Source organism: Saccopteryx leptura, chromosome 12 (assembly GCF_036850995.1).
Source record: "Saccopteryx leptura isolate mSacLep1 chromosome 12, mSacLep1_pri_phased_curated, whole genome shotgun sequence".
NCBI classification, from domain to species: domain Eukaryota; kingdom Metazoa; phylum Chordata; class Mammalia; order Chiroptera; family Emballonuridae; genus Saccopteryx; species Saccopteryx leptura.
The window spans coordinates 57,446,474-57,472,392 of record NC_089514.1 but is presented as its reverse complement, the minus strand read 5'-3'; the positions used below and the strand labels follow the sequence as shown (position 1 = coordinate 57,472,392).

At 40.7% G+C, this 25,919-nt stretch overlaps 1 protein-coding gene across 1 annotated transcript in view; it reads left to right on the top strand.

Annotated features, from left to right (window-relative positions):
* Positions 1-25,919, top strand: part of LOC136383889 (ATP-dependent translocase ABCB1-like) — a 120,775-nt gene that overhangs the window by 68,750 nt on the left and 26,106 nt on the right. Inside the window, 4 exon segments of the mRNA XM_066353793.1 lie at positions 2,447-2,489; positions 2,492-2,553; positions 13,026-13,103; positions 16,163-16,246. Of these exon segments, the coding sequence (XP_066209890.1) occupies positions 2,447-2,489; positions 2,492-2,553; positions 13,026-13,103; positions 16,163-16,246 (267 nt within the window).

The window sequence follows — 25,919 nt, the reverse complement described above, 5'->3', positions numbered from 1 at the left end:
ACACTAACTTGTGATTCTATCAAAAGACGCCATCAATATTCAGGTGTTCTTATGCTTGGCTAACTCATTTCAGGTTGATATCATGTATTCAATGTATTCATTCAAAAAAAAATTTTTTTTTCAGTGTCTGCCTTGTGCCAGCTACTGTTCTAGGGGCAGAAAAAGTAGCAAGAAGGAGACAGTGTCTGATCGTATGGAGCAATGTTCTAGGTCAGGGGTTAGCAAAATTTTTCTATAAAGGGTAAGATAGTAAATATTTTAGGCTTTGAAGGTCATACGGTCTCTGTGGCAATTAACTTGACTTAGGCAATGTAGTGCAAAAGCAGTCATGTTAAAACTTTACATAAACATTTGACTGGTAGCCCATATTTTGCCAATTCCTCTTCTCACATTTGTCTAGCAGGCAGAGAGGCAGACAGTGGCATCATTAGAAAAATATGGAATTGGATTAGTTTGGAATGGGTTCAGCTGTGTATAAGAAAAACTCCACATGAGGATTTATTGTTTTTCTCATTCCTTCTGTAGCAATAGATCTAAAAGCAGGTGGTCCAGGACTGACATATTAGTTCCTAGATATTAGGTAGGCAGCCAGCCATCTGCTTCATTGAAGGTTTGTGATACAGAGTTTAAGGTTGTGGGCTCTAGGTTAGATTGCTTGGGTTTATATCCTGGGATCAGTGGTAGTCAACCTGGTCCCTACCACCCACTAGTGGACATTCCAGCTTTCATGGTGGGTGGTAGTGGAGCAACCAAAGTATAAATAAAAAGATAAATTTATCGTAAATTGTTTTATAAAGATTTATTCTGCCAAACTTAGCGAAAATCTGACATAAAGTACTTGGTAAGTAATTATTATTATATGCTTTAACTTGCTGTAACTCTGCTTTATAAATTTTATAAAGTAAAGTTACTTCCCTACTTTATAAATCACCATTACTGTGGAACCGGTGGGCGGTTAGAAAATTTTACTACTAACAGAGATACAAAAGTGTGCAGTAGGTATAAAAAGGTTGACTACCCCTGCCTTGGATCATCACTTGCTTAGCTATGTTACCTTGAACAAGTTAATTAACCTCTCTGTGCTTCAGTTTTCCTCTGTGTAAAATAGTGATGTTAAAATAAATCTCAGGAAGTAGTTATGAGGATAAAAGGAATAGCATAAATAAATTCTCTTCAAATAATGCTGGGCACAGAGTAAGAGCTCACTGATTGGTAGCTATTATTTTTGGTGGAATGACTAATCAGGAACAATTCATTTAATTCTTTCTTTTTTTTAGTCTATTTTTAATTTTTTTTAATTAAATGAGAGGTGGGAAGCAGAGAGACAGTCTTCTACATGCTCCCTGACCAGGATCCACCCAGCAAGCTCCCTACAAGGGTGATGCTCTACCCATCTGGGCTGCTGCTTCATTGCTCAGCAACCAAGCTATTTCAGTGCCTGAGGTGAGGCCATTAAGCAATCCTCAGTGCCAGGGACCAACTTGCTCGAACCATTGGAGCCATGGCTACAGGAGTGGAAGATAGATAGAGAGAGAGAGAGAGAGAGAGAGAGAGAGAAGGGGAAGGAGAAGGTTAGAGAAGCAGATGGTCTCTTCTTCTTGTGTGCCCTGACTGGGAATCAAACCTGGGACTTTTACGCACTAGGCCAATACTCTACTGCTGAGCCAACCGGCCAGGGCCCATTTAATTTTTTCTGAAGAGCTTTTTTCCTTTACAAAGAATAAAGTTGACTGCATTGGGTTAAGAATGTGGCCGTGTCATAACACTGATTTGGCTCACTGTTTAGGCTGATGTTTGCTCCTTTCCCTGTAGAGTTGTTATTCTCTGCAGTGTTCCTAGAGCCCAGCACACCCCATTAGCTCTTCTGACCATCTGGAGATGTCTCCATGTGTGGTGCTGGGTCAGCGGGCGGTGGTTCCTACTGGCTTTCTGACCGGCCATCCTACAAGGAAGGCTGGGTCACAGAAACACCTTTCTTTTATTGCTCTGAGTAAACGGACACCTCTCTCGGGCTCACCAAAATCACGTCAGCGGATTCGTCTCCAGACACCTTGGGACAATTTGAAATGTCCAATGTATAAGACATTGATTTGCCATACAATGCAGTTCCCCACCAAAGGAGGAAGAGAGCATTCATTCTCAATTCCCCTTTACCTGGTAGGCGTGGCACCTTGGCACTCATTACTCCCGGAGGGAGTATGAGCAGAGCAAGTGTTGGGCCGATTTGGGAATGATGGACCTCTGGCCTCTAAGAAAGGGAATATACATATATCTTTTAAGTTTGAGATTAATCGAAGAAGCCACTCTGACCCCCGTATACAAAAGCTCTCTTGACCTTCCCCACACCCCACCCCACCTAGAATACTGTGCCAGAAGGAAATGCATCTTAACCTGAATGACTTCTTCAGTGATTGAATTGAAAACGCTTTAATTATTTTCTTAACAGGCTTTTACCAGAGATGAAGATCCTGAAACAAAACGACAGAACAGTATTTGTTCTCACTGTTGTTTCTAGTCCTTGGAATTATTTCTTTTATTACATATTTTCTTCAGGTAAATGTCTACCTTTTCACTTTCTTAATTTTGAGAAATACATCGTTATTCAACTATAGGGATATGTAAACATCTATGCAATTTGCTTTTTAGTAGAATTGCTCCTATATTAACCTGGGCCAAGTTGATTTGGATATTTTAAAAAATGTTTTACGTCCTCCAGCTCCCTCGGTTGCCTCCTCCTTTTCACTGTTATGTCCCCAGCTGAAATAGTGATGAGATTGGAGGAAACAGAGTAAAGGAATTATGTATTCCAAGAGATTAGTATGGTAAGGCTGGATGAGACTCGTTAGACCTAGACCGAGTACAAATTGAACTAGGTTTTAATTTTGTATCCTTGGGAAAATAAGCTAATTGAGACTGTCTAAGCCTAAATTTCCTTATCTGCAGAATAGGGTTATTAACTGCCTTTAGATGATTATAAAAGAGATAATGTGACTAAGTTTGCACGCCTGCGCAAGGCAGGCACAAACACTCAATCGTATATTGAATGAATAAATAATTAGCCACGTGATTTATTAAGACAGACTTCTAAATAGGTCTCTTTAGCCTGACCTGTGGTGGCACAGTGGATAAAGCATCGACCTGGAAATGCTGAGGTCGCCGGTTTAAAACCCTGGGCTTGCCTGGTCAAGGCACATATGGGAGTTGATGCTTCCAGCTCCTCCCCCCTTCTCTTTCTCTGTCTCTCCTCTCTCTCCCTCTCTGTCTCTCTCTTCTCTAAAAATGAATAAATAAATAAATAAATAGGTCTCTTTATTTAACATTTTGTAAGCATGTATTAATATAGTTACTAGAACATTGCTGTGGATATTGGGTAGGAGGTACAAAAGGAAAAGACTGAACTCTAAGTACTTAGGGTCTCATTGGGGAATTTGTCCATACTATAAATAGATGTGACATTCTAGCTCTAGCCAAGATTGCCATACCAATTCGCAATGCCGTAGGAGTTGGGAAAAAGTAAAGGTTGCTGAGGATGAGGTTGCGTATGGAGTTTGGAGGGAGGGAGGCGTTGAGCTGACCCCTTAACCTTGAGAGCCTGGAATTGGTTAAAGCAGTACCTTTGTAGCATGATGATGCGTGGAGATGGTGTCTGGTAAAAAGAAGTAAGAACCAAGGCTATGTATTCTAGGGCCTCAGAAGTGTAGACATGGCAGCAAGCCTAATGCTAGAATGCCCAGCCCTCATTTAGAAACAGCAGGAGGGAGCTCCATGGGTAATGTGGTCTCAGGCTCTGGGTTCCCATCCTGGTAAGGATTCTCCCACACCCAGATTCCTGTTTCAGCTGTACCACCTTAGAACTGTGACCTCTGGTGACTTAGCAGACTCTAAATCTCAGTTCTGTCTGTAAAGTGATAATTATAGGGCGGTCATGAGGACTTAATGAGACACCATATGTATAGTGTTAGAGGAAGAAGCACGTAACAACAGATAGCTCTCCTTTGTTATATTGTCTCTAATATAAGAACAGTAGTATTGCTGTAGTGCGCAAAGTATTTCATATTTCATTCATTCTAATAGCAGAAACCTTAATCTGGTCATTTCTAAGTAAATGCAACCGTTTTAGTAATTTTGGGCTTAAACTCAAATAATCTAATTCTCCATGTCCTCCTCTCTGCGTGGCCATCTGTTAACAGAGAGTGCAACATTGCAGTGCACTGTGGAGGACCTCATGCTGTCAACCAGGGGGATGTGTGGCCTCTCTGGCCTTCAGTTACATGGGCCAACCTGGCTGGCCCCTTTATCAGGACCATGTAGAAGAGTTGGTTCTTCACTTGTGCTCTTTGCACCTGTTCCTTCCCTCTATCTCAATAGTGTCCAACACACTACTTGGGAGCACACTGGAGATGGGGTTGGTTTCCTCCACGTCTCTGATTCTGTAGGCAACTCGGGGCTATTAGTGGGGCCTCTCCTCTCTTGATGCACTTCCACTTGGCTTTCGCCAACCACTGTGTGGCAGGTGTCGTCTGTAACCTGCCACTGCCCGGAGCTCCGGAAGGAGAGGGGAGCACTGTACCCCCAAACTCATTGGGGATGAGAGTTCTGTTGCCCTTCCCCCTGGATGTGGCCTGACATGGCCACACAGTTATAGCTTATGCCATTCTTTCTCAGTTACTTACTTTCTTCCTCCCAGATGCAGAAAGTTATATATCATTGAGGGGTGGAGAGAGTTGTATACAAAATTCTCAGTAAGCCTTCTTCCTCAACCTGTCTTTCTCCTAGGCTTTGGCTTTTTTATTTTTAATATGTATTAATTTTCATATATTTTGTTAACATGGATTCAAGTGTCCCACTCAATATAATACCCTCACTTCCCACCCCACTTACCCCCTTCCCCTAATTCTCTCCGCCCTTCCCTCTGGGATTTGCTGTCCTGTTATCTGTATCTCTGTGTTATGTATATATAATTTCACTAATCCCTTCACCTTCTCTGATCCCATCCCATCATCCCCCTTCCCTCTGACAGCTGTCCCTGTAGACCAGGTGGTCCCCAACCTTTTTTGGGCCACAGACCGGTTTAATGTCAGAAAATATTTTCATGGACCAGCCTTTAAGATGGGATGGATAAGTGTATCACGTGACCGAGACAAGCGTCAAGAGTGAGTCTTAGGGCCCTGGCTGGTTGGCTCAATGGTAGAGTGTTGGCCTGGCATGCGGGAGTCCCAGGTTTGATTCCTGGCCAGGGCACACAGGAGAAGCACCCATCTGCTTCTCCACCCCTCCCCCCTCTCCTTCCTCTCTGTCTCTCTCTTCCCCTGCCGCAGCCAAGGTTCCATTGGAGCAAAGTTGGCCCGGGCACTGAGGATGGCTCTGTGGCCTCTGCCTCAGATGCTAGAATGGCTCTGATTGCGACAGAGCAACACCCCAGATGGGCAGAGAATCACCCCTTGGTGGGCATGCCGGGTGGATCCCGGTCAGGCGCATGCAGGAGTCTGTCTGACTGCCTCCTGTTTCCAACCTCAGAAAAATACAAAAAATAAAAATAAAAGAGTGAGTCTTAGACAGATATAACAGAGGGAATCTGGTCATTTTTTAAAATAAAACATTGTTCAGACTTAAATATAAATAAAATAGAAATAATGTAAGTTATTTATTCTTTCTCTGCGGACCAGTACCAAATGGCCCACAGACCGTTACCGGTCTGTGGCCCGGGGGTTGGGGACCACTGCTCTAGACCCTGTGACCCTGCCTCTGCCTCTATTCTGCTCCTCAGTTCACTTTGTTCATTAGAATCCACATATAAGTGAGATCATATGATATATTTCTTTCTCTGCCTCGCTTATTTTACTCAGCATAATAATCTCCAGGTCCGTCCATGCTGTCGCAAAACGTAAGATTTCCTTCTTTTTCACAGTCACGTAGTATTCCATTGTGTATATGGACCACGGCTTTTTAATCCACTCGTCCACTGATGGACACTTGGCTGTTTCCAGATCTTGGCTATTGTAAACAATGCTGCCATAAACATGGGGGTGCATTTCTCCTTTTGAATCAGTGATTTGGTATTCTTAGGATATATTCCTAAAAGTGGCATAACTGGGTCAAAAGGCAGTTTCATTTCTAATTTTTTGAGGAAACACCATACTGTTTTCCACTGTGGCAGCACCAATCTGCATTCCCACCAGCAGTGCAGGAGGATTCCCCTTTCTCCACATCCTCACCAGCATCTATCATGTGTTGTTTTGTTAATGAGTGCCATTCTGACAGGTGTGAGGTGGTATCTCATTGTGGTTTTAATTTGCATTTCTCTGATGATTAGTGACCTTGAACATTTTTTCATATGCCTACTGGCCATCTGTATGTCCTCTTTTTTTTTTTTTTTTTTTTTTTACAGGGACAGAGAGAGAGTCAGAGAGAGGGATAGATAGGGACAGATAGACAGGAATGGAGAGAGATGAGAAGCATCAATCATCAGTTTTTCTTTTTTTTTCTTTTTTTAATTCATTTTAGAGAGGAGAGAGAAAGGGAGAGAGAGAGAGACAGAGAGGGAGAGAGAAAGAGAGAAGGTGGGGAGGAGCTGGAAGCATCAACTCCCATATGTGCCTTGACCAGGCAAGCCCAGGGTTTTGAACCGGCGACCTCAGCATTTCCAGGTCGACGCTTTATCCACTGTTCCACCACAGGTCAGGCAAACATCAGTTTTTTGTTGGGACACCTTAGTTGTTCATTGATTGCTTTCTCATATGTGCCTTGACTGCGGGCCCTCAGCAGACTGAGTAACTCCTTGCACGAGCCAGCGACCTTGGGTCCAAGCTGGTGAGCTTTTGCTCAAACCAGATGAGCCTGCGCTCAAGCTGGCTACCTCAGGGTCTCGAACCTGGGTCCTCCGCATGCCAGTCTGACGCTCTATCCACTGCACCACCGCCTGGTCAGGCTGTATGTCCTCTTTGGAGAAGTGTCTATTCACTTCTCTTGCCCATTTTTAATTGGATTGTTTACTGTCCTGTTGTTGAGTTTTACAAATTCTTTATAAATTTTGGTTATTAACCCCTTATCAGACATGTTAGCAAATATGTTCTTCCATTGTGTGGGTTGTCTTTTTATTTTGTTCGTGGTGTCTTTTACTGTGCAAAACTTTTTTAGTTTGACATAGTTCCATTTGCTTATTTAGACCTTTATTTTGCTTACCCATGGAGATAAATTTGCAAAAATATTACTATGAGAGATATCAGAGAGTTTACTGTCTATGTTTTCTTCCACAATGTTTATGGTTTCTTGACTTACTTTTAAGTCTTTTATCCATTTTGAGTTTATTTTTGTGAATGGTGTAAGTTAGTGATCTAGTTTCATTTTTTTGCATGTACCTGTCCAATTTTTCCCAGCACCATTTATTAGAGAGACTGTGTTTACTCCACTGTATACCCTTACTTCCATTGTCCAATATCAATTGACCATAAAGGCATGGGTTTATTTCTGGGTTCTCTGTTCTGTTCCATTGATCTGTATGCCTGTTCTTATGCCAGTACCAAGCTATTTTGATTAGAATGGCCTTGTAGTATAACTTGATATCAGGAAGTGTGATACCTCCCTCTTTATTCTTTATTTTCAAGATTGCTGAGGCTATTCATGTTCTTTTTTGGTTTCATATGAATTTTTGGAATACTTGTTCTATATCTTTGAAGTATGTCAATGGTATTTTAATAGCAATTGCATTGAATTTATAGATTGCTTTGAGTAATATAGACATTTAATGATGTTTCTTCTTCCTATCCATGAACACGGTACATGCTTCTACTTGCTTGGTTTATATCTTCCTTGATTTCTTTTTTCAGTGTCTTATTTTTTTAGTACAAGCCTTTTACATCCTTGGTTAAATTTACTCCTAGGTACTTTATTTTTTTTTTTGTTGCAATAGTGAAGGGGGTTGTTTCCTTAATTTCTCTCTCAGACCGTCTATTGTTGATATATAAAAATGCCACTGATTTCTGAATATTTTTATATCCTGCTACCTTGCTGAATTTATTTATCGGGTCTAGTAGTTTTTTGACTGAGACTTTAGGGTTTTCTATGTACAGTATCATGTCATCAGCAAAAAATGATAGTTTTACTTCTTTTCCAATTTGGATGCCTTTTATTTCTTCTTCTTGTCTGATTGCTATGACTAGGACTTTCAGAACTAGACTGAATAAGGGGAGTGAAAAGGGGCACCCCTAACTTGTTCCTGATCTTAAAGGGATTGCTTTTAATTTTTGCCTATTGAGTATGATATTGAATGTGGGTTTGTCATAGATGGCCTTTATCATGTTGAGGTATGTTCCCTGTATTCCCACTTTGCTGAGAGTTTTGATCATAAATGGATGCTGGATTTTATGAAATGCTTTTTCTGCATCTATTGATATTATCATGTAATTTTTATCCTTTTTGTTTGTTTATTTATGTGATGAGTCACATTGATTGATTTGCAAATATTGTACCAGCCTTGCCGCCCCAAAATAAATCCCACTTGATCATGATGTATTTATTGCTGGATCTGGTTTGCTAATATTTTGTTGAGATTTTTAGCATCTGTGTTCATCAGGTATATTGGCGTATAGTTTTCTTTCTTTGTAGTGTCTTTACCTGGTTTTGGAATGAGGTTAATGCTTGCCTTATAAAGGGCTTGTAAGTCCCTCCTCTTGAATTTTTTGAAATAGCTTGAGAAGTATAGGTGTTAGTTTTTATTGGAATTTTAGGTAAACGTTGCCTGTGAAGCCATCTGGTCCATGACTTTTGTTTGCTGGGAATTTTTTGATAACTGTTTCAATTTCACTTGTTGTAATCTGTTTCAGTTTTCTGATTCTTCCATATTGAGTTTTGGAAGATTGTTTCTAGGAATTTATCCATTTCGCATAGGTTGTCCACTTTTTTGATATACAGATCTTCATAGTATTTTCTTACAATCTTTTGCATTTCTGCGGTGTAAGTTGTTACTTCTCCACTTTCATTACTAATTTTATGTATTTGAGTCCTCTCTTTTTTCTTGGTGAGTCTGGTTAAAGGTTCATTAATCTTGTTTACCTTTTCAAAGAACCAGGTCCTGGTTTCATTGATCATCTGTATTGTTTTTTTAGCCTTTATGTCATTTATTTCTGCTCTGATCTTTATTATTTTGTTCCTTCTACTTCCTCTGGGCTTTGTTGTTCTCTTTCTAGTTTTTTTGATGCAGGGTTAACTTGTTTATTTGAGCTTTTTCTTCTTAAGGTATGCCTGTAATGCTATGAACTTCCCTCTCAGGACTCCTTTTGCTATGTCCCATAAATTTTGGGTTGTTATATGTTCATTTTCATATGTTTCAAAGAAATTTTTTATTTCTTCCTTGATCTTGTAATTAACCCATTAGTTATTTAATAACATGCTATTTAGCCTGCAAGTGTTTGAATGTTTTTCAGTTTTTCTATTGTAGTTGATTTCTAGTTTCATGCCATTGTGATCAGAGAAGACACTTGATATGATTTCAATCTTCTTAAATTTATTGAGACTTATTTTGTGTCGTAACAGGTGGTCTATCCTAGAGAATGTACCACGAGCACTTGAAAAGAATGTATATTCTGCTTTGGGGTAAAATGTTCTGAAGATATGAATTAAAATGTGGTTGATCTAATGTGTCATTTAAGGCTGCTGTTTCTTTGTTAATTTTCTATCTGGAGGATCTATCCATTGATGTTAGTAGGGTATTAAAAATCCCCTACAGTGACATCAGAGAAATGGTGGCATGAGAGATACTCTCGATCTCTCCCTTTGAAATTTTAACAAATTCTGCAACTATACAAAGAGAAAAAACCCAGATGAACCTGAAATATACATACAGCAGATAGACAAAGGTATGATTCCAAAAGAGGGTGGGCCAAAGATAGAATCTGCTTACAGGAGAAAAAAAATGCCAGAGGATTGTCTTTCTCTTTCCTCACGGACCTGAGGGACGGAGGCACTGTGGGCACAGGCTTTGTCTCGGAGTCGGAGCTAGGAGAAGAGGAGAGTCTGGGGGGAAGGAGCTGAGATATGGGCAGTGACCAAGAATGGGCAGCAGAGCAGTTTCCCGGCATCTGCCACACCCAGGATTGCTGGCGCTGGGTGCACACAAAGCCCATGGTGTGCTCCCCAGAACTGTGTGGGAATAGCTTGTGGAGATTGGCCCTTGGGGCAATGGGGCATGCTTGATCTGCTGACAGAGTTTAACCTTGTGACACCAGACACGCTTGACCTGGGATCTGTGCTCCACCTGCTCCAAAGCTCGGACACTGGCTTGCCGGGGGGAGTTTAGCATGTGTGGGCAGGATGCCCCTGATCTGCGATCTCTGTTGCAACTGCTCCTGAAGCTCCGACCCCGGCCTGTGGCATGCAGCCCCTGCCCTGCCCAGGGCTGCGCTTTGAGTGCTTAGAGTGGTATTGGAGGAGGGACTGGACTGTGTCACCCCAGCTTTCTGGTCCTGCATTACTCCCCTTGCTGTGCGAACAGTGGCGGTGGCGGAACCCCCTCAACTAGGTCTCCAGCCTTCTTTCTTCTGTGAGAGGTAGGTGTGCCCAGGCGCTTGATCCTCTGCTCTGTTGAGATGTGGGGGAGGGCCTCTGAGAACCCCTGTTCAGCCAATGCTAGAGCCATAAAATTTTAAAAACCTAACAACAAGCCTCTCCTACCAACACGAGGCTCTACCTGCATTATTACAATAGCAACACTTCAGCAGAACTCCACCCAAGAATCTCAAAGAGGCAAATCTTGTAGTACAGTGCCTCCTACCATTAAAAGGAACAATTTTCTCTTGTTGGGGTTATTAACAGTACCACTCACCAATGGCATCAAGAAAAAAGAAATCAAGTATGAATACACAAGACAGAGACGTAGCTCAGATAGACGATGAAAAATCTCCAGGAAAAAAATATCAGTTACTTGGAGACTTTGGACCTTAATGACAGAGAATTCAAAATTGAAGTTTTAAAAATAATAAGATAAACTAAAACACTGAAAGGCAATTTAGTGAGCTCAAAAAACAACTTAAATGAACAAGAAGAGTACATCACCAAGGAAATTGAAACTATAAAAAAGAATCAATCAGAAATGAAAAACTCAATACACGAACTGAAAAATGAGGTAACAAACTTAGCCAATAGAACTGGCCAGATACAAGAGAGAATCAGTGGCATTGAAGACAGGCAACTAGAGATATTACAGAGAAAAGAGAGAGACTCACAAATTTTAAAAAATGAGATAGCTGGCCCTGGCCTGTTGGTTCAGCGGTAGAGCATCCACCAGACGTGTGGAAGTCCTAGGTTCAATCCCCAGTCAGGGCACACAGGAGAAGCACCCATCTGCTTCTCCACCCTTCCCCCTCTCCTTCTCTGTCTGTCTATTACTCCCGCAGCCAAGGCTCCATTGGAGCAAAGTTGGCCCAGACACTGAGGATGGCTCCATGGTTTCCACCTCAGGCGCTAGAATGGCTCTGGCCTCAGCAGAGCAGCTCCCCAAATGGGCAGAGCATCACCCCCTGGTGGGCATGCCGGGTGGATCCCAGTCAGGCACATGCGGGAGTCTTATCTGACTGCCTCACTGCTTCTAACTTCAGAAAAATACAAAAAAAAAAAAAATAGATTCAAAGGGAAAGGTTGGAAAACGATTCTCTAAGCAAATAATATCCAAAGAAAAGCAGGTTTAACCATACTCATTTCTGACAATGCTGACTATAAGACAACAAAGGTAGCCAGAGACAAAGATGGACATTTCATAATGATAAAGGGGACATTGTATTAAGAAGACATAACACTTCTCAATATATATGCAGCAAACCAGGGAGCACCAAAATATATAAGACATCTAACTGATCTAAAAGTACAAACTGAAAAAAATGTAATCATACTTGGAGACCTCAACACACCACTGATGACTTTAGATCATACATGCAAACAAAATCAATAAAGAAATATTGGCCTAAAATGAAACACTAGAACAAATGGGCATAATAGACATCTACAGGACATTTCATCCCACAACATCAGAGTGTACATTTTTCTCCAGTGTACATGGAATATACTCAAGAATAGACCATATTCTGGGCCACAAAACTAACATCAACAAATCTGAAATACTGAAATTATACCAAGCATATTCTCTGACCATAAGGCTTTGAAACTAGAATTCAACTGCAAAAAGAAGTAAACACACCCACAAAAATGTGGAAATTAAACAACATACTTCTAATCAATGACTGGGTCAAAGAAGAAATAAAAGATCAAAAGATATATACAGAAAAATGAAAATGACAACATGACATATCAGAATCTCTGGGATAATATACTATGTAGCCACCCTGTTTAGAGTGTCCCGTTCCTTGGCAACAACTCCAACTTCCTATGTGACACACCCTGGTTCCTTGGAGAAATAAGCGGCATTGTCCTGCCAGCTAGCTCAGGAGTGACAATATTAACTTCTTTTTTTTTTGTATTTTTCTGAAGCTGGAAACGGGGAGAGACAGTCAGACAGACTCCCGCATGCGCCCGACCGGGATCCACCTGGCACGGCCACCAGGGGCGACGCTCTGCCCACCAGGGGGCGACGCTCTGCCCCTCCAGGGCGTGGCTCTGTCGAAACCAGAGCCACTCTAGTGCCTGGGGCAGAGGCCAAGGAGCCATCCCCAGCGCCCGGGTCATCCTTGCTCCAATGGAGCCTTGGCTGCGGGAGGGGAAGAGAGAGACAGGAAGGAGGGGGTGGGGGTGGAGAAGCAAATGGGCGCTTCCCCTTTGTGCCCTGGCCGGGAATCGAACCCGGGTCCCCCGCACGCCAGGCCGAAGCTCTACCGCTGAGCCAGCCGGCCAGGGCAATATTAACTTCTGAACGGGGCTCTCTGGCTCTGCCACCATAGTCTAAAGACACTGACACTTAGCCAACCCTTGAACTGTCTTGTGTCATCTGTGGCAGTGACTGCAAGTCCCCATCCTTTTGTGTCATCAGCGTGTTGGTCTCTTAAGTCCCCCTCCTTATGTTGTGTTCTCATTCTTCACAGGGTTACACATTTGGCAAAGCCGGAGAGATCCTCACCAAGCGGCTTCGATACATGGTTTTCAGATCCATTCTGAGACAGGTATTTCTAGGGAGGTTTGTGCCCCGGGGCATGCACAAGTCCTGGGCCCATGGCCTCAGACAGTGGTGTGGTCAGGTTACTCAGCAGCTCCTGCTTGCTCATCCCTGGGTCTCATCTCACAGAGAGGCAGAGTGCCACCCAGGGCCAGGCTCAGTGGCCCTGCGCTTGTCTGCTGTGGGTTGGCGCCGGGGGCTGCCAGACAGTCTCCAGACAGATTCACAGTCTCCAGACAGATTCACCGCCATCCTTTGTCTCAGCAGCAGGAGGCAGAGTAGGCAGAAATGATCCTCAGTGTGTATCCCTTATCCCTTTCCTCTCTTTCTTTCCTTCTTTCTCCTGGGACCCCCAAGATACTTGTGTTTCTTCCCAAAAAGAGATATCCTCTTTGCCCTTTCTTTCCACAAATCAAAATTCAAATTTGTCCCATGCCCGTTTCTTCACTGCCCAGATCCTTTGCTGGGGCTGGACAGACAGACTGACTCAAGCTGCAAAGCTCCTAGCTGATAATGACCTAACTGAATGCCTCTCGCATTTCCGCCTTCAGAACCCTAACAGACAGATGTGCTGCTTTCCTTGCCAAGGAGCAGGGCAATTCAGGGAATGTAGCCCAAAGCAGCCCAGTTCAAACAAGAAACTTTCTTTAACAATCATGAAAATTATTTTCTGCCATTCACTTGCCAGTGAATACAATGTTGCTCCAAAGTCTGCCCCAGGCAGACCAGGGGCTTGAACCCTGGCTGAGAAACAGCATTTTGCTGTGGTAGGATTTCTGGATGACACATTTTCCCTGTCGTCTTTGGATCCTCAGTCCTTTCCCACTTCTACCACTTACCACTCAGTGCCACTTAAAAAAAAGACATGGTTTGTTGTTTTCTTGTTTTTGACAAAGATAGACTCAGAGAGAGGGTCAGATAAGGACAGACAGACAGGAAGGGAGAGAGATGAGAAGCATCAATTCTTCGTTGCAGCACCTTAGTTGTTCATTGATTGCTTTCTCATATGTGCTTTGACCGAGGATGGAGGGGCTACAGCAGAGTGAGTGACCTTGGCCTTCAAGCCAGCAACCATTGGGCTCAAGCCAGCGACCATGGGTTCATGTCTATGATCCCATGCTCAAGCCAGCGGCCCTGCGCTCAAGCCGGTAACCTCCGGGTTTTGAACCTGGGTCCTCTGCATCCCAGACACTCTATCCACTGCACCACTGCCTGGTCAGGTGGAAGACGTGATTATCAGAATTGCTAGCTAGTAACCAGCAGAGCTAGGACTGAATCTAATGAGTGACAGGGCACTATGTGATGGAGGGCCCTGTCCTAAGAGTCTCAGTCAAATTTTGATAGCTGAGATTCCTCTGAGGCTCAGGGGTGACCTTGGTCTAGGGGCAAATGCCGCATTACCCCACCAGCCCCAGGCCAACTCCTGTGTCCATTATACTTTGAAAGCTGAGCTGGTTTGTATAATGCCCTCTCCATAAATTATTAAATTCAGTCATCATACATTTAAATGCCTTCTGCTTACAAGGCACAATACTAAGTATTTATATTATAAGGTATTCAAATCTGAATGGAACCTGTCTTCAAGGAAGTTATATTTCAGTGGGGGAGGTACTTAGGGGTTTAACAAATTTTAAAAGCAAATTATAATTCTGGGTTTTTTCCTTAAAATTTTTGGGAAAATGATAGATACTGCTTTATTGCAAATCACCAGTTAAGATAACATCTTAGGACCATAACTATTTTTGTAGAAGACATACCTCAAACATAAAATTCTTTTACTATTTGATATTTGTGTGTTTAAAAACATAAGTGGTTTTACAAAGAAAATCCTAATTTGAGTGCGAAATTTTAATCTAGATTTCTTTTGTTGGTTTTTAGAACCCAGTCTATTTATTTTGTCCTGAACTACAGTTATCTAAACTTGCTAATCAGCTTCTCTATTTGAACATCTAATAAACATTTCATATTTAACATTTTCAAAATTGAACTTTAGACTCCCCCTCCACCATAGGGTTCATTCCTTACTTAGTCTTCCTATTAAGTGACAGCTTCATTCCAACAGTTTGGGCTAAAAACCTTAGAGGCAGCCTTGACCCCTTTCTTTCTGTTCAATACCATGATAGCCTCCTAACTGGTCTCACTGATTCCATCCTTGTCTCAGTCCAGAAAGTTCACCTCCCAAGAGCCAGAGTCATTCTTCAAAAATGTAAGTTAGAATGTAGCCCTCTGCCCAAAACCTGCTGAAAGCTAGCACTATCTCTCAGGGTAAAAATTTGGAATCTTTTACAGTTGTCTGTAATGTCACGTGTGATATGGCCCCTATTACCTCTCAGACCTCATTACCCAAAGCTTCACCTGTTGTTTGATACATAGTCAATGTATACCCTGACCTCTGTATAAAGATATGAGAGAGGAAGAAAGGGAGAGACAAATGAGAAAGGAAATCTGTCTAGCGGAAGAAGCAGCTTTTATGAATTCACACCAAGGTGCTTTTCATGCTAGTGATAGCCCTTAAGACATTCTTGCTAATGAATGAACAGATCGAGTAGGCCTTTGCCACAGGGCCTTTGTACATGCTATTTCTTCCTTCTTTCAGATATTCTCATTCATCTCATCTTTCAGACGTCTTCTCAAATATCTCCTTGGAGAGGCCTTCTCTGTCACCTTCCTAGTCTATAAAGTAACACCTTTCCTCACTTTTTTTCCTTCTTATCCTGCTCTATTTTCTTAATAGCATTATTACCACCTGGCTTGGTATATATTTACTAATTTGTGGCTTTTATCTCTAGAATCCAGGCTTCATGAAAGCAGCAACTTTGTATTTTTTTGTTCACCGTTGTACAGATTGAACACTTAGAAATCATGTTTGGAACAAAGTAGGCATTCAAAAAATTTTGAAAAATTTATATGTTTGTTAAGTCCCTTTTCTTCTTTCTGAGTGTCAAATCCTGAGTGCTTCATTCAGGGGATATAAATAATAAACAAAAGTGACCTTGTCGTTGTCTCTGGAGCTAAGAGTCTTATAAATAGGGCTTCAAGATAATAAAATCACTTTCTGTGCCACAGGATGTGAGCTGGTTTGATGACCCGAAAAACACCACTGGAGCATTGACAAACAGGCTTGCCAATGACACGGGCCAGGTTAAAGGGGTATGTGCCTCCTTTCCGTGTTTGCCTTAATTTGCCATTTTGAATCTCAGCATAAAAGTAATTTCTTGTTACAGGGGTTAGTTTCCATTATTTTAAGTAAATGTTAAATAAACATTTAACCTACACAGTTTATCTTGTACCTTATAGCAAAGATGTTAACTATTTAAACAATACATTCTGTTTAGTGTATATATAACTTACAAGCTTTCTTTCCTTATTTGCTACCTTGTTTATGCTATTAACAATATATAGGTGGAAAGATGCTTATTTAGCAAAGGAAGTATTTATCAGGATATCATGTAGGATCAGTCTTGTTTTAATGTTCAGTTAATCAACAAAATTTTAATTGCCTCCAAAAAAAGAAAAAAGAAAAGAAAGGAATGTGTGTAGTTGCTGTAAGAAAATTTAGGGCACTACACTTCAGAAGGGAGGAAAGAAAACCTTCAAAAAGGCTGAAAGAAATGAACGAGAAACACAATAAAAAATGAAAGCAAGGGTAAAAGAAACAGCATTATCAGTCTATAAAGCTTAAATTTTGGTGCTGTATGAATCTCTTTAATTGACATAACTAGAAACTATTGAACCAGGATGTTTTGATTTCTGAATGAGGTGTCAGTTTCTTCTTCTAAAACTGTGTTTATAGCAAAAATCCACAAGGTGATGTCAAATTTGAAAACAAGCATGTAATCTCTGTTGCCTTTTTATTATTATTATTCTTTTTTCAAGTGAGAGGAGGGGAGATAGACAGACTCCCACATATATCCTGTCTGGGATCCACCTGGCAACCACCATCTGAATCCCATGCTCTGCCCATCTGGGGCCATGCTCACAATAGCTGTTTTTAGCACCTGATGTGGAGACTCTATGGAGCCATCTTCAGCGCCTGGGGCCAATGCACTTTTAACCAATCCAATTGAGCCATGACTGTGGGAGGGGAACAGAGAGAGAAGGGGAAGGGGACAGGTGGAGAAGCAGATGATGCTTCTCCTGTGTGCCCTGACCAGGAATCAAACCTAGAACATACACACACCAGGCTGACAATCTACCACTGAGCCAACCAGCCAGGGCTGTCTGCTGTCTTCCTCTCCCTTGAACCTTTTCAATCTTTAGCTTTTACTCTTTCTGCATTATAGTATTATAACAACATTTCTTCTATCTAATATATGGGGCTTCTGCAAGAATAAATTAGGTTATGAAGATATTGGGCTTCTGTAAGAATAGGTTAGCATACAGAGAGTTGTAAAATTGCAATACAAATCTTAGGAGTTGTTTTAATACAAATTTCTTTCCTTAAAGCTAACAAAACAACAGAAATTGAGGTTTAGATCCAATTGTATGGAACCTAGCAGAACATAATTAATGTGCACCATTTGAAATAACTTTGGACTTCTAAAGTAGACAGTAACGCTCACCTTATAGAGTCTGCATGGCATGTCAGGTCATCAGTAAGTGCTGTGGGAAACAATGGCAAGAGGATATGGGGGTAGGTGCTTGCTACTTGTCAGGGAGGAAGGCTTCAATGATATGTTGATAGATGCAAGAGGCCTGAAGGAAGGAAAGGTGCCAGCCCTGTGGGTACATAGAGAGGAATGTTCTACAGAGAAAAATGAGTAAGTGCTAAGGCCCTGGGGCAGGGGCATTTCTACCACTGTTCTCAAAACAGAAGGAGGATCATGTGGCTGGAATAGTGAGTGAAAGGAAGTCATAATAGTTGAAGTCAGCATTATGTGGAATTGTATGGAAAACCATTGTAAGGTTTTGAATACCAGAGTGACATAATCTGAAACTTTAAAAAAAAATTATTGAATTTATTGAGGTGACATTGGTTAATAAAATTATATAGGGTTCAGGAGAGACCTGAAGATGGCAGCAGAGTAGGCAGACGCACAGACTCCCAGCTCACACCACAGAACTGGATTATAAACTAATTTATGAACAATCAGCATGAAAAACCAAATCTGGACTACAAGAACAGCTCTCAAAAACCAAGGAGCAAAGAGGAAGCCACAACAAACCTGGTAGGGAGCGCCTGAATCTCCCCTGCTTACAAGAATGGGGGGGGGTAAGGCAGGGCTCTCACTTCAAGGAAAAGAGCAGTAAATACTGCTCACAGCCACTTGCCTGGTGACCAGGGAACAAGGTGTGTTGAAAGGCCCCGCTTGTCTTCCAAAAAGAAAGGAGAGAGAGAGAGACAGATGGTGAGGGGGAGAGGAATACAGGTGACAATCTAAAAAGCTCACTCATTCAGTGCTGGAGGCAGCCATAACTGGGGAAGGGGCTGATCCTTCCACAGAGCAAAATATAAAAGTACTTCCAGGTCACAGAGATACAGACATCTCTCCAGCTCCAATCAGCGCAATAAGACACAGCTGAAAACAAGAAGTGGGGAGGAGGGGCAGTAACTCAGGTCTCCATGGAGATCTGAGATACACCTCCCCCTACTGAAGCTGAGAAAGCAACCCGCCCCCAGAGAGATTAACTGGCAGAAGAGGACTTCAGAGACTCAGGTCACACCCACTGAATTCCTGGATACAGTTTCAAGTAAGCCCCCTACTGAGATCAGCAAACAAGACAATCACCTGTTAAGAAAACAAACAAACCAAGACTTCAAAGCGGCCCAAATCCAAAAGTGGATTACAAATAATAGCTGATGCCAACCCAAGACCTAGAAATAACACAATTGAAAACTGGAGGCAGACAACACCAAGCCTAGACTCAACCAGCTCTACAAACAAAACACCCAAATAGATAAAATGAGAAGACAGAAAAGTGCAATCCAAATGAAACCACAAGAGAAACATCCAGGAAATGAACTGAGTGATATGGAAATAACCAAACATCCGGATGTGGAGTTCAAAATAATGATTGTAAGAATGCTTAGGGATCTTAGAACAACAATGGATGGTCATTATGAACACCTAAATAAAAAATAGCAAGTATAAAAAAGGATATTGAAATATTAAAAATGAATCGGTTGGAGATGACAAATACAATATCAGAAATGAAGACTACAATGGAAGGAATTAAAAACAGAAAGGATATAGCTGAGGATCAAATCAGTGAGTTGGAGGAAAACTGGAATGAAGGCATGAAAGCAGAGAAGAAAAAAGAAAAGAGACTCAAAAAGTCTGAGGAAACTCTTAGCTCTGTGACAACATGAAGAGAAATGACATCCGCATTATAGGGGTTCCTGAAGAAGAAGAGAAAGAACAAGGGAAAGAGACTTTGTTCAGTCATATCATAGCTGAAAACTTCCCTAAATTAATGCAAGAGAAACTGTCACAAGTTCAAGAAGCACAGAGACCTCCATTAAAGAGGAACCCAAAGAAACCTACACCAAGACACATCATAATTAAAATACCAAAGCTAAGTGATAAAGAGAAAATATTAAAAGCTGCTAGAGAAATAAAGGCTATCACCTACAAAGGAGCCCCCATAAGGATGACATCAGACTTCTCAACAGAAACACTTGAGGCCAGAAGGGAATGGCAAGAAATATTCAAAGTAATGCAGAACAAGAACCTACAACCAAGACTACTTTATCCAGCAAGGCTATCATTTAAAATTGAAGGAGAAATAAAAAGTTTCCCAGACAAAAAAAAACTCAAGGAACTCATTACAACCAAACCAATGCTGCAGGAAATGTTAAGGGGCATGGTATAAATAGATCAAAGTGGGAAAAGAATATAGCAAAAGAGGAATACAGTTTTAAAGAATAAAATGGCAATAAACAACTACATATCAATAATAACCTTAAATATAAATGGATTAAATGATCCAATCAAAAGACATAGGGTAGCTGCATGGATAAGAAAACACGACCCATACATATGCTGTCTACAAGAGACACACCTTAAAACAGAAGATGCACATAGGCTGAAGGTAAAAGGATGGAAAAAAATATTTCATGCAAATGGAAATGAAAAAAAAGCTGGGGTAGCAATACTTATATCAGACAAAATGGACTTTAAAACAAAGAATATAGTAAGAGATAAAGAAGGCCACTACATAATGATAAAGGGAGCAATCCAACAGGAAGATATAACTGTTGTAAATATCTACGCACCTAATATAGGAGCACCTAAATATATAAAGCAGACTTTGATGGATATAAAGAGCGAGATCAACAGCAATACAATAATAGTGGGGGATTTTAATACCCCACTAACATCACTAGAGAGATCCTCAAGAAAGAAAATTAACAAAGAAACAGCAGACTTAAAAAACACACTAGATCAACTCGATTTAATAGATATGTTCAGAACCTTTCACCCTAAAGCAGCAGAATATGCATTCTTTTCAAGTGCTCATGGTACATTCTCTAGGATAGACCACATGATAGGACACAAAAGTGGTCTCAACAAATTTAAGAAGATTGAAATCATATCAAGCACTTTCTCTGATCACAACAGCATGAAACTAGAAATCAACCACAACAGAAAATCTCAAAAATTCTCAAACACATGGAAACTAAATAGCAGGTTGTTTAAATAACGAGTGGCTTAAGAATGAGATCAAAGAAGAAATAAAGAAATTCCTAGAAACGAATGATAATGAGCATACAACAACTCAAAATTTATGGGACACAGCAAAAGCAGTACTGAGAGGGAAGTTCATAGCACTACAGGCATACTTGAAGAAGTTAGAAAAAGCTCAAATAAACAACTTAAGCCTACATCTAAAAGAACTAGAAAAAGAACAGCAAGTAAAGCCCAAATGTAGTAGAAGGAAGGAAATAATAAAGATCAGAGCAGAAATAAATGACATAGAGGCTAAAGAAACAATACAGAGAATCAATGAAACTAGGAGCTGGTTCTTTGAAAAGGTAAACAAGATTGATGAACCTTTTTTTTTTTTTTCCTGAAGGGGAGGCAGTCAGACAGACTCCCGCATGCGCCCGACTGGGATCCACCCGGCACGCCCACCAGGGGGCAATGCTCTGCCCATCCGGGGCATCGCTCTGTCGTGACCAGATCCACTCTAGCGTCTGGGGCAGAGGCCAAGGAGCCATCCCCAGCGCCCGGGCCATCTTTTGTTCCAATGGAGCCTTGGCTCTGGGAGGGGAAGAGAGAGACAGAGAAGAAGGAGAGGGGGAGGGGTGGAGAGGCAGGTGGGTGCCTCTCCTGTGTGCCCTGGCCGGGAATTGAACCTAGGACTTCCGCACACCAGGCCAACGCTCTACCACTGAGCCAACCAGCCAGGGCCAGATTGATGAACCTTTAACTAGACTCACCAAGAAAAAGAGAGAGAGGACTCAAATAAATAAAATTAGAAATGAGAGGGGAGAAATAACAACTGACACAACAGAAATACAAAATATTGTAAGAAAATACTATGAAGAACTATATGCCAAAAAAGATAGACAACCTAGATGAAATGCACAAATTCCCTGAAACATACAATCTTCCAAAAATCAATCTGGAAGAATCAGAAAACCTAAACAGACCGATTACACCAAATGAGATCGAAACAGTTATCAAGAAACTCCCAACAAAGAAGATCCGGGGCCTGATGGCTTCACAAGTGAATTCTACCAAATATTCAAAGAAGAAATAACTCCTATCCTCCTCAAGCTATTTCAAAAAATTCAAGAGGAAGGAAGACTTCCAAGCTCCTTTTATGAGGTGAGTATAATTTTGATTCCAAAACCAGGCAAAGACAACACAAAGAAAGAAAATTATAGGCCAATATCCCTGATGAATATAGATGCTAAAATCCTCAACAAAATATTAGCAAACCTGATTCAGCAATATATGGAAAAAATCATACACCATGATCAAGTGGGATTTATTCTGGGGAGGCAAGGCTGGTACAATATTCACAAATCAATCAATGTGATTCATCACATAAAGAAAAGGAAGGAGAAAAACCACATGATAATTTCAATAGATGCAGAAAAAGCATTTCATAAAATCCAGCACCCATTCATGATCAAAACTCTCAACAAAGTGGGAATACAAGGAACATACCTCAACATGATAAAAGCCATCTATGACAAACCCATAGCCAACATCATACTCAATGGGCAAAAATTAAAAGCAATCCCCTTAAGATCAGGAACAAGGCAGGGGTGCCCCCTTTCACCACTCTTATTCAACATAGTCCTGGAAGTCCTAGCCATAGCAATCAGATGAGAAGAAGAAATAAAAGGCCATTCAAGTTGGAAAAAAAGAAGTAAAGCTATCATTATTTGCAGATGATATGATATTGTATATAGAAAACCCAAAAGTCTCAGTCAAAAACTTACTGGACCTGATTAATGAATTCAGCAAAGTGGCAGGATATAAAATTAATACTCAGAAATCAGAGGCATTTTTATACACCAACAATGAACAGTCAGAAAGAGAAATTAAGGAAACAATCTCCTTCACTATTACAACCAAAAAAATAAGGTACCTAGGAGTAAATTTAACCAAGGAGATTAAAGATTTGTACTTGGAAAATTATAAAACATTGATAAAAGAAATCAGGGAAGATACAAACAAGTGGAAGCATATACCATCCTCAGGGTTAGGAAGAATAAACATCATAAAAGTGTCTATATTACCCAAAGCAATTTATAAATTCAATGCAATACCAATTAAAATACCAATGACATACTTTAAAGATATAGATCATATATTCCAAAAATTTATATGGAACCAAAAGAGAACACGAATAGCCTCAGCAATCTTAAAAAAGAAGAATAAAGGGGGAGGTATCACATTTCCTGATATCAAGATATACTATAAGACCATTGTACTCAAAACAGCGTGGTGCTGGCATAAGAACAGGCACATAGATCAATGCAACAGAACGGAAAACCCAGAAATAAACCCATAGTTTTATGGACAACTGATATTTGACAAAGGAGGTAAGAGCATACAATGGAGTAAAGACAGCCTCTTCAACAACTGGTGTTGGGAAAATTGGACAGCTACCTGCAAAAAAATGAAACTAGACCACCAGTTTACACCATTCACAAAAATAAACTCAAAATGGATAAAAGACTTAAATGTAAGGCGTGAAACCATAAGCATCTTAAAAGAAAACAGGCAGTAAACTCTCAGACATCTCTTGCAGCAATATATTTGCTGATTTGTCTCCACAAGCAAGGAAAATAAAAAACAGGATAAACAAATGGGACTATATCAAACTAAAAAGCTTTTGCACAGCCAAAGACAATAAGAACAGAATAAAAAAAAGACAAACTACACAATGGGAGAACATATTTGACAATACGTCTGATAAGGGGTTAATAACCAAAATTTATAAAGAACTTGTAAATCTCAACACCATTAAGACAAACAGTCCAATCAAAAAATGGGCAAAAGAAATGAATAGACACTTCTCCAAAGCGGACATACAGATGGCCAATAGGTATATGAAAAATTTCTCAACATCACTAATCATTAGAGAAATGCAAATTAAAACCACAATGAGATATCATCTCACACCAGTCAGAATGGCACTCATCAACAAAAACAACACAGAATAAGTGCTGGCGAGGATGTGGAGAAAAGGGAACCCTCCTGCACTGCTGGTGGGAATGCAGACTGGTGCAGCCTCTGTGGAAAACGGTATGGAGATTCCTCAAAAAGTTAAAAATTAAACTGCCTTTTGACCTAGCCATCCACTTTTAGGAATATACCCCAAGGACACCATAGAACAGTTCCAGAAGGAGAAATGCACCCCCATGTTTATAGCAGCATTGTTCACAATAGCAATGATCTGGAAACAGCCCAAGTGTCTGTCAGAGGACGAGTGGATTAAAAAGCTTTGGTACATATATACTATGGAATACTACTCAGCCATAAGAAATGATGACATCGGATCATTTACAATAACATGGATGGACCTTGATAACATTATACGGAGTGAAATAAGTAAATCAGAAAAAACTAAGAAGTATATGAATCCATACATAGATGGGACATAAAAATGAGACTCAAGAGACATGGACAAGAATGTGATGGTAACAGAGGGTGGGGTGGAGGGGTGGGGAGGGGGCGAGGACGTAATGGGAGGGGGTAGGGGGAGGGGTGGGGCTCAAAGAAAACCAGATAGGTGACAGAAGACAATTTGACTTTGGGTGAGGGGTATGCAGCATAATCAGATGTCAAAATAATCTGGAGATGTTTTCTCGGAACATATGTACCTTGATTTATCAATGTCACTGCATTAAAATTAATAAAAATAAGATAAATTATATAGGGTTCAGGTACACAATTCTACTATACATCATTGTATATTGCATTATGTGTTCATGACTCAACTGTTTCTCCATCACTATCTATCCCCCTCTACCCTCCTCCACCTCCACCCTTTCACCTTTCCCTCCTGCAGTCCTCACACAGTTGTCTGTGTTTATCAGAGTTTTTTTCTTCACTTTATCCCTTCATCATTTTCCCCGAGGCCCCGCACCCCCATCCCCTCTGACAGCTGTCAGTCTGTTCCCAGTATCTATGAGTCTGTTTCTATTTTGTTAGTTTATTTTGTTCATTAGATTACATATATATATGAAATCATATTGTACAGTACTTGTTTTTCTTTGATGGGCTTACTTCATTTAGCATAATAATTTTCAAGTCCATTCATGCTGTTGCAAAAGATATCCAATTTTTACCACTGATTGAGTGGCACAGCTTTTTTATTCACTCATCTCCTAAAACATTTATTTTTAAAGATACAAAGACAGACAGGGACAGACATACAGGAAGGGAGAGAGATAAGAAGCATCAATTCTTCATTGTGTCACCTTAGTTGTTCATTGATTGCTTTCCCATATGTGCCTTGTCTGGGGGGCTCCAGCAGAGCCAGTGACCCCTTGCTCAAGCCAGCGACCTTGGGTTGCAAGCCAGCAATCTTTGGTCTCAAGCCAGCAACCATGGGGTCATATCTATGGCCCCACGCTCAAGCCACCCACCCTGCGCTCAAGCTGGTAAGCTCATGCCCAAACCAGATGAGACCACCATCAAGCCAGTGACCTTGGAGTTTTGAACCTTGGTCTTCTGTGTTCCAGATCGATGCTCTATCCACTGTGCCACCACCTGGTCAGGCTCATCTACTGGTACTTTAAATGTTGCTGTTTAAATAGACTGAAAGGAGCAAGGGTAGAGGCAGGGAGTCTATTGCAGTAATCTGGGGGAGGGATGATAGTGTTTTAGTCTAGGCCAGGCATGACCAACAGTTTTTGCCCTCAGACCAGATTAGAAAGAAAACTTTTTCACAGGCCGGACGAAATATTAAAATTAAAAAATGTTAAATACAAAAAAATTTGTTTAAGTAAACAAAATTTTATTATGTAATTTGCTTATGAATAAATGTAAGTAATTTAGTACAACAAATTAACAATAAAACTAATGTGATGTGTTGAGGCGCTTTGCATCGCCTATTATATTTTTAATATCTTGGCTCTATACTTGTAGTAGCTATTCTTAACACAGCCTCCAAATATAAATCATTTAGTCTTGATCTTGTACTTTTATTTAGATTCATTAAAGAAAAAGTTTGTTCACAAATATAAGTTGAGCTGAAGATTACTAAATATTCCCTGGCAAGCTTTTTAAAATTTCCACATTTTCCATTATTCAATCGCTTATAAAAATTGCACAGATGAGTACAAAAGTTGTAAATCTTTATAATGAAATTTTTTAAAAAAATAAAGAAGTATCACGAATCCATTCGACTAATT